Source organism: Oncorhynchus nerka, linkage group LG12 (genome assembly GCF_034236695.1).
Source record: "Oncorhynchus nerka isolate Pitt River linkage group LG12, Oner_Uvic_2.0, whole genome shotgun sequence".
NCBI classification, from domain to species: domain Eukaryota; kingdom Metazoa; phylum Chordata; class Actinopteri; order Salmoniformes; family Salmonidae; genus Oncorhynchus; species Oncorhynchus nerka.
In genome coordinates this window covers 9,604,235-9,614,234 of record NC_088407.1, presented here as the reverse complement: position 1 = coordinate 9,614,234, position 10,000 = coordinate 9,604,235, and the positions used below count along the sequence as shown (strand labels likewise).

At 47.5% G+C, this 10,000-nt stretch overlaps 1 protein-coding gene across 1 annotated transcript in view; it reads left to right on the top strand.

Annotated features, from left to right (window-relative positions):
- Positions 1-10,000, top strand: part of LOC135574414 (breast cancer metastasis-suppressor 1 homolog) — a 38,551-nt gene that overhangs the window by 14,503 nt on the left and 14,048 nt on the right. Inside the window, exons 6-7 of the mRNA XM_065026006.1 lie at positions 653-829; positions 2,434-2,523. Of these exons, the coding sequence (XP_064882078.1) occupies positions 653-829; positions 2,434-2,523 (267 nt within the window). The remainder of the gene's footprint in view (positions 1-652; positions 830-2,433; positions 2,524-10,000) is intronic.

Sequence of the window (10,000 nt, the reverse complement as noted above, 5' to 3'; positions counted from 1 at the left end):
TACTACTACGTCTACTATTACTACGTCTACTACTACTACTACTATTATTATAATTTCGCTATTACTACTACGTCTACTATTACTACTACTACTACTATGTCTACTATTACTACTACTACTATGTCTACTATTACTACTACTACTATGTCTACTATTACTACTACTACTATGTCTACTATTACTACTACTACTATGTCTACTATTACTATGTCTACTACTACTATGTCTACTATTACTACTACGCTACTATTACTGCTACTACTATGTCTACTATTACTACTACTACTATGTCTACTATTACTGCTACTACTACGTCTACTATTACTGCTACTACTATGTCTACTATTACTACTACTACTATGTCTACTATTACTGCTACTACTACGTCTACTATTACTGCTACTACTATGTCTACTATTACTACTACTACTATGTCTACTATTACTGCTACTACTACGTCTACTATTACTACTACTACTATGTCTACTATTACTGCTACTACTACGTCTACTATTACTGCTACTACTATGTCTACTATTACTACTACTACTATGTCTACTATTACTGCTACTACTACGTCTACTATTACTACTACTACTACACCTACGTCTACTATTACTACTACTACTACTACTTGTTTCTCTCTCTTCAGGTGTGTACAGAGAACTGTGTCTGCAGGTGATCCAACACAGGTACGAGTGTGAGCTGCAGGGAGCTCGACAACACCTGGAGAGCGAGAGGACATTGTTGTTTGATGCTATGAAGACAGAACTGCTGGACAAGATCAGACGGCTGGAGGAGGATAGCCAGAGTGTAGACCTCACGTCAGGTACACAGACACAGACAGATGCAAGCACATCAGAACTACACTACATTACCAAAAGTATGTGGACACCTGCTGAGTACACTACATGACCAAAAGTATGTGGACACCAGCTGAGTACACTACATGACCAAAAGTATGTGGACACATGCTTGTCAAACGTCTCATTCCAAAATCATGACCATTAATATGTAGTTGGTCCCCCACCTTTGCTGCTATAACAGCCTCCACTCTTCTGGGAAGACTTTCCGCTAGATGTTGGAACATTGCTGCTAAAACAGCCTCCACTCTTCTGGGAAGGCTTTCTACTAGATGTTGGAACATTGCTGCTATAAAAGCCTCCACTCTTCTGGGAAGGCTTTCCACTAGATGTTGGAACATTGCTGCTATAACAGCCTCCACTCTTCTGGGAAGGCTTTCCACTAGATGCTGGAACATTGCTGTGAGGACTAGCTTCCGTTGAGCCTTGAGTATTAGTGAGGTCGGGCGCTGATGTTAGGCGATTAGACCTGGCTCGGAGTCGGCGTTCCAATTCATCCCAAAGGTGTTCGATGAGGTTGAGGTCAGGGCTCTGTGCACGGCAGTCAAGTTCTTCCACACCGATCTTGACAAACCATTTCTCTATGGACCTGGCTTTGTGCACGGGTCATTCTGAAACAGGAAAGGGCCTTCTCTAAACTATTGCCACAAAGTTGGAAGCACAGAATTGTCTAACCGCCCCAGACCATTATTCCACTCCACCAAACTTAACACTTAGCACAATGCATTCGAACGGGTAGCTTTCTCCTGGCATCCGCCAAACCTAGGTTGAACTGCCAGATGGTTGAAGGTTGATTCATCACTCCAGAGAATGTGTTTCCAGTGCTCCAGAGTCCAATGGCGGCAAAGCTTTACAACATTCCAGCAGATGCTTGGCATTGCACATGGTGATCTTAGGCTTGTGTGCGGCTGCTCGGCCATGGAAACCCATTTAATGAAGCTCCCGACGAACAGTTCCTATGCTGAAATTGGTTCCAGAGGCAGTTTGGAACTCTGTAGTGAGTTACAACCGAGGACGGACAATTTTTACGCACTTCAGCAATCGACGGGGACATTCTGTGAGCTTGTGTGGCCTACCACTATGCGGATGAGCCGTTGTTGCTCTTAGACGTTTCCACTTCACAATAACTGCACGTACAGTTGATCCAGGGCAGCTCTAGCAGGACAGAAATTTGAGATCTGAAAACACTCTTCAAAAGTTCACCTACATGGTTCTCTTTCAGGAATTAACATCTCTGTCTCTCTCTCATCTTTCTCTCTCTTTCTCTCCATCTTTCTTTCTCCATCTTTCTCTCTTTCTTTCTCCATCTCTTTCTCTCCATCTCTCTTTCTCTCCATCTCTCTCTCTCTCTCCTCTCTCTTCTCTCTCTCTCTCTCTCTCTCTATATATATATATATATATATATATATCTCTCTCTCTCCATCTTTCTCTCCATCTCTCTTTCTTTTGCTCTCTCCATCTTTCTCTCTCTTTCTTTCTCCATCTCTCTCTCTCCATCTTTCTCTCCATCTCTCTCCATCTCTTTCTCTCCATCTCTCTCTCTTTCCCTCCATCTCTTTCTCTCTCTCAGAGTGGTGGAGTGATGAGGTGAAAGGAAAGAAGTGTAAAAGGAGGAGTCTGTCCCGGCCAGAGAGGAAGAAGAAGGCTGCCCTAGTATCTGGTAATATTTATATTTTTCTCCCTACTTCCCTCTTCCTTTCATCCATTTCCTTTTATGATATACAGTGCCTTCAGGAAAGTATTCATAACCATATGGTTATAACCTTACTCTAGAATGGATTAAATAAAAATAAAAATCCTCATCATTCTACACACAATACCCCATAATGACATAACAATACCCCATAATGACATAACAATACCCCATAATGACATCACAATACCCCATAATGACATCACAATACCCCACAATGACATCACAATAACCCATAATGACATCACAATACCCCATGATGACAAAGCGAAAACAGGTTTTTAGAAATGTGTGCAAATTTATAAAAAAACAGACCTTATTTACATAAATATTCTGACCCTTTGCTATGAGACTCGAAATTGAGCTCAGGTGCATCCTGTTTCCATTGATCATCCTTGAGATGTTTCTACAACTTGATTGGAGTCCACCTGTGGTACATTCAATTGATTGGACGTGATTTATAAAGGCACACACCTGTCTATATAAGGTTCCACAGTAGACAGTGCATGTCAGAGCAGAAACCAAGCCATGAGGACGAAGGAATTGTCCGGAGAGCTCCGAGACAGGATTGTGTCGAGGTACAGATTTGGGGAAGGGTACCAAAACATTTCTGCAGCATTGAAGGTCCCCAAGAACACAGTGGTCCCCAAGAACACAGTGGCCTCCATCATTCTTAAATGGAAGAAGTTTGGAACCACCAGAGTCTTCCTAGAGCTGTCTGCCCAGCCAAACTGAGCAATCGGGGGGAAAGGGCCTTTGTCAGGGAGGTGACCAAGAACCCGAGGGTCCCTCTGGACAGAGCTCTAGAGTTCCTCTGTGGAGATGGGAGAACCTTCCCGAAAGACAACCGTCTCTGCAGCACTCCACCAATCAGACCTTTATGGTAGAGTGGCCAGATGGAAGCCACTCCTCAGTAAAAGGCACATGACATGACAGTCCGCTTGGAGTTTTCCAAAAGGCACCTAAAGACTCTCAGACCATGAGAAATAAGATTCTCTGGTGTGATGAACAAGATTAAACTCTTTGGCCTGAATGCCAAGTGACACATCTGGCGCTAAAACTTGGCACCATTCCTACAGTGAAGCATAGTGGTGGCAGCATCATGCTGTGGGGAGGTTTTTCAGCGGCAGGGACTGGGAGACTAGTCAGGATCGAGGGAAAGATGAACGGAGCAAAGTACAGAGAGATCCTTGATGAAAACCTGCTCCAGAGCACTCAGGACCTCAGACTGGGGCGAAGGTTCACCTTCCAACAGGACAACGACCCTAAGCACACAGCCAAGACAACGCAGGAGTGGCTTCGGGGATAAGTCTCTGAATGTCCTTGAGTGGCCCAACCAGAGTCCGGACTTGAACCCGATCGAACATCTCTGGAGAGACCTGAAAATCGCTGTGCAGCAACACTCCCCATCCAACCGGACAGATCTTGAGAGGATCTGCAGAGAAGAATGTGAGAAACTCCCCAAATACAGGTGTGACAAGTTTGTAGCATCATACCCAAGAAGACTCGATACCTGCCGAAGGTGCTTCAACATTGTACTGAGTAAAGGGTCTGATATGTCCAATTTTTTATATAAATTAGCAAACATTTCTAAAATCCTGGTTTTGCTTTGTCGATATGGGCTATTGTGTCTAGATTGATGAGAAGAAAAAAAAAACTATTTAATCCATTTTAGAATAAAGTTGTAATTTAACAAAATGTGGAAAAAGTCAAGGGGTCTGAATACTTTCCGAATGCATTGTATACATTGCCTAGTGAAAGTCTACACACACATTTAAATTTTCCATCCTGACAAACTCCCCAGTCCCTGCCGATGACAAGCATACCCATAACATGATGCTACCGCCACAATACTTTAAAATACAGAGGGTTTAACCACATTGCATTCTTTCCACATTACTGACCTGATTGTTGAATAATCCACTCCAGACCGTCCATTCTGTTTACAACATGGCTGTTAAGTGATATTGCAAGACAACACAGCAAATACCTAAATTAGTTTTGGCCTAAATTAAAAACTACAGGCTTGAGTCAAATCCAGTACAACAAAACACAGAGTGAAACTCTTTGTATTTTTAAGTAGTGTGGTGGTGGTGGCAGCATCATGTATCATTTCAAAATGTGTGGATTACCACATTAAACCGATGTTTGAGAATCTCCCATCTTATGTCAAAGACACTAGTCACATGATCTCATTGATCGAGGGCTTAGGAAGGTTACCAGAGGGCACCCTGCTGGCCACTGTTGATGTGGAGAGCTTGTACACTAACATCCTACACACTGGAGGCTTGTAGGCGCTGCAGGACTTCCTACAGTAGAGAGACACTACCCTTCAAAGTCGGGGTGTAGACATGGGCTTTTCCCCCCAACTATGCAGACCAGTATGTGGGACAATTTGAAGAAGCATTCCTTTATAAAATAGAGACACACCCCTTACATTTCTAAAATACTTCTATGGAAGGGATACATAGATGATGTCTTTGTGCTCTGGGAAGGAGGTCAGCAGGAACTCAATGTGCTCTGGGAACGAGGTCAGCAGGAACTCAATGTGCTCTGGGAAGGAGGTCAGCAGGAACTCAATGTGCTCTGGGAAGGAAGTCAGCAGGAACTCTTTGTGTTCTGGGAAGGAAGTCAGCAGGAACTCTTTGTGTTCTGGGAAGGAGGTCAGCGGGAACTCTTTGTGTTCTGGGAAGGAGGTCAGCAGGAACTCTTTGTGTTCTGGGAAGGAAGTCAGCAGGAACTCTTTTTGTTCTGGGAAGGAGGTCAGCAGGAACTCTTTGTGCTCTGGGAAGGAAGTCAGCAGGAACTCTTTGTGCTCTGGGAAGGAAGTCAATGAATTCCAAACTCTACTAAACGAGAGCTCTGAATACCTCCAATTCACCATGCAGACTGATGAGAGAAAAATAAACTACCTGGACTTATGGATCATCAAAGAGAGTGATGCATTACACACAGACTTATACACAAAGCCCACAGACTGCAATACCCTGCTACGTGCAGATAGTATGCATCCACTTCCCCTCAGGAATGGTCGACCATATAGCCAGTTATGCAGGATTAAACTAATCTGATAGTATGCATCCCCACCCCCTCAGGAATGGTCGACCATATAGCCAGTTATGCAGGGTTAAACTAATCTGATAGTATGCATCCACTTCCCCTCAGGAATGGTCGACCATATAGCCAGTTATGCAGGGTTAAACTAATCTGATAGTATGCATCCCCACCCCCTCAGGAATGGTCGACCATATAGCCAGTTATGCAGGGTTAAACTAATCTGATAGTATGCATCCACTTCCCCTCAGGAATGGTCGACCATATAGCTAGTTATGCAGGGTTAAACTAATCTGATAGTATGCATCCACTTCCCCTCAGGAATGGTCTACCATATAGTCAGTTATGCAGAGTTAAACTAATCTGTGGCCACCAGACAGATTTTGACAGCAATGCTAAAAAAAAGACAAATGAAGGTTACAAGGACAAAACTCTTGATGCTGCAATGATGAAAATATCTCAAAAACCAAGAGAGGAATTACTAAAAACACAACCAACGAATAAAAACAACCCAACCGTCTTTTGCAATAAGTACACCAAGGGTTCAGAGAAAATGAAAGCAATCCTGAAAAAGCACGGGTATATTCTGCAATCAGACAAAAATAATTGCACACCTCTTCAAGGAACCCCCACTGGTGGTCTATAAACGTGACCTGCCCCCTGAGCCCACTCAGACACCCTTGGAGATATCTTGGTGAGATCTGACCTGCCCCCTGAGCCCACTCAGACACTCTTGGAGATATCTTGGTGAGATCTGACCTGCACCCTGAGCCCACTCAGACACCCTTGGAGATATCTTGGTGAGATCTGACCTGCCCCCTGAGCCCACTCAGACACTCTTGGAGATATCTTGGTGAGATCTGACCTGCCCCCTGAGCCCACTCAGCCACTCTTGGAGATATCTTGGTGAGATCTGACCTGCCCCCTGAGCCCACTCAGACACTCTCGGAGATATCTTGGTGAGATCTGACCTGCCCCCTGAGCCCACTCAGACACTCTCGGAGATATCTTGGTGAGATCTGACCTGCCCCCTGAGCCCACTCAGACACTCTCGGAGATATCTTGGTGAGATCTGACCTGCCCCCTGAGCCCACTCAGACACTCTCGGAGATATCTTGGTGAGATCTGACCTGCCCCCTGAGCCCACTCAGACACTCTCGGAGATATCTTGGTGAGATCTGACCTGCCCCCTGAGCCCACTCAAACACTCTTGGAGATATCTTGGTGAGATCTGACCTGCCCCCTGAGCCCACTCAGACACTCTTGGAGATATCTTAGTGAGATCTGACCTGCCCCCTGAGCCCACTCAGACACTTTTGGAGATATCTTAGTGAGATCTGACCTGCCCCCTGAGCCCACTCAGACACTCTTGGAGATATCTTGGTGAGATCTGACAAGCCCCCTGAGCCCACTCAGACACTCTTGGAGATATCTTGGTGAGATCTGACCTGCCCCCTGAGCCCACTCAGACACTCTTGGAGATATCTTGGTGAGATCTGACCTGCCCCCTGAGCCCACTCAGACACTCTTGGAGATATCTTGGTGAGATCTGACAAGCCCCCTGAGCCCACTCAGACACTCTTGGAGATATCTCGGTGAGTTCTGACAAGTCCCCTGAGCCCACTCAGACAGTCTCGGAGATGTCTTGGTGAGATCTGACAAGTCCCCTGAGCCCACTCAGACACTCGCGGAGATATCTTGGTGAGATCTGACAAGTCCCCTGAGCCCACTCAGACACTCTTGGAGATATCTCGGTGAGTTCTGACAAGTCCCCTGAGCCCACTCAGACAGTCTCGGAGATGTCTTGGTGAGATCTGACAAGTCCCCTGAGCCCACTCAGACACTCGCGGAGATATCTTGGTGAGATCTGACCTGCCCCCTGACCCCACTCAGACACTCTTGGAGATATCTTGGTGAGATCTGACCTGCCCCCTGACCCCACTCAGACACTCTTGGAGATATCTTGGTGAGATCTGACCTGCCCCCTGCCCCCACTCAGACACTCTTGGAGATATCTTGGTGAGATCTGACCTGCCCCCTGAGCCCACTCAGACACTCTTGGAGATATCTTGGTGAGATCTGACCTGCCCCTGACCCCACTCAGACACTCTTGGAGATATCTTGGTGAGATCTGACCTGCCCCCTGACCCCACTCAGACACTCTTGGAGATATCTTGGTGAGATCTGACCTGCCCCCTGAGTCCACTCAGACACTCTTGGAGATATCTTGGTGAGATCTGACCTGCCCCCTGAGCCCACTCAGACACTCTTGGAGATATCTTGGTGAGATCTGACCTGCCCCCTGAGCCCACTCAGACACTCTTGGAGATATCTTGGTGAGATCTGACCTGCCCCCTGAGCCCACTCAGACACTCTTGGAGATATCTTGGTGAGATCTGACAAGCCCCCTGAGCCCACTCAGACACTCTTGGAGATATCTTGGTGAGATCTGACAAGTCCCCTGAGCCCACTCAGACACTCTTGGAGATATCTCGGTGAGTTCTGACAAGTCCCCTGAGCCCACTCAGACAGTCTCGGAGATGTCTTGGTGAGATCTGACAAGTCCCCTGAGCCCACTCAGACACTCGCGGAGATATCTTGGTGAGATCTGACAAGTCCCCTGAGCCCACTCAGACACTCTTGGAGATATCTTGGTGAGATCTGACCTGCCCCCTGACCCCACTCAGACACTCTTGGAGATATCTTGGTGAGATCTGACCTGCCCCCTGACCCCACTCAGACACTCTTGGAGATATCTTGGTGAGATCTGACCTGCCCCCTGACCCCACTCAGACACTCTTGGAGATATCTTGGTGAGATCTGACCTGCCCCTGACCCCACTCAGACACTCTTGGAGATATCTTGGTGAGATCTGACCTGCCCCTGACCCCACTCAGACACTCTTGGAGATATCTTGGTGAGATCTGACCTGCCCCCTGACCCCACTCAGACACTCTTGGAGATATCTTGGTGAGATCTGACAAGTCCCCTGAGCCCACTCAGACACTCGCGGAGATATCTTGGTGAGATCTGACAAGTCCCCTGAGCCCACTCAGACACTCTTGGAGATATCTTGGTGAGATCTGACCTGCCCCCTGACCCCACTCAGACACTCTTGGAGATATCTTGGTGAGATCTGACCTGCCCCCTGACCCCACTCAGACACTCTTGGAGATATCTTGGTGAGATCTGACCTGCCCCCTGACCCCACTCAGACACTCTTGGAGATATCTTGTGAGATCTGACCTGCCCCCGGACCCCACTCAGACACTCTTGGAATATCTTGGTGAGATCTGACCTGCCCACCCCACTCAGACACTCTTGGAGATATCTTGTGAGATCTGACCTCCCTGAGCCCACTCAGACACTCTTGGTGAGATATCTTGGTGACCTGACCTGCCCCTGACCCCACTCAGACACTCTTGGAGATATCTTGGTGAGATCTGACCTGCCCCTGACCCCACTCAGACACTCTTGGAGATATCTTGGTGAGATCTGACCTGCCCCCGGACCCCACTCAGACACTCTTGGAGATATCTTGGTGAGATCTGACCTGCCCCCTGAGCCCACTCAGACACTCTTGGAGATATCTTGGTGAGATCTGACCTGCCCCCTGACCCCACTCAGACACTCTTGGAGATATCTTGGTGAGATCTGACCTGCCCCCTGACCCCACTCAGACACTCTTGGAGATATCTTGGTGAGATCTGACCTGCCCCCTGACCCCACTCAGACACTCTTGGAGATATCTTGGTGAGATCTGACCTGCCCCCTGACCCCACTGACCCTTGGAGATATCTTGGTGAGATCTGACCTGCCCCCTGACCCACTCAGACACTCTTGGAGATATCTTGGTGAGATCTGACCTGCCCCTGAGCCCACTCAGACACTCTTGAGATATCTTGGTGAGATCTGACCTGCCCCTGACCCCACTCAGACACTCTTGGAGATATCTTGGTGAGATCTGACCTGCCCCCTGACCCCACTCAGACACTCTTGGAGATATCTTGGTGAGATCTGACCTGCCCCCTGACCCCACTCAGACACTCTTGGAGATATCTTGGTGAGATCTGACCTGCCCCTGACCCCACTCAGACACTCTTGGAGATATCTTGGTGAGATCTGACCTGCCCCCTGACCCCACTCAGACACTCTTGGAGATATCTTGGTGAGATCTGACCTGCCCCCTGACCCCACTCAGACACTCTTGGAGATATCTTGGTGAGATCTGACCTGCCCCCTGACCCCACTCAGACACTCTTGGAGATATCTTGGTGAGATCTGACCTGCCCCCTGACCCCACTCAGACACTCTTGGAGATATCTTGGTGAGATCTGACCTGCCCCCTGACCCCACTCAGACACTCTTGACACCCATTCCAAATGGAAAC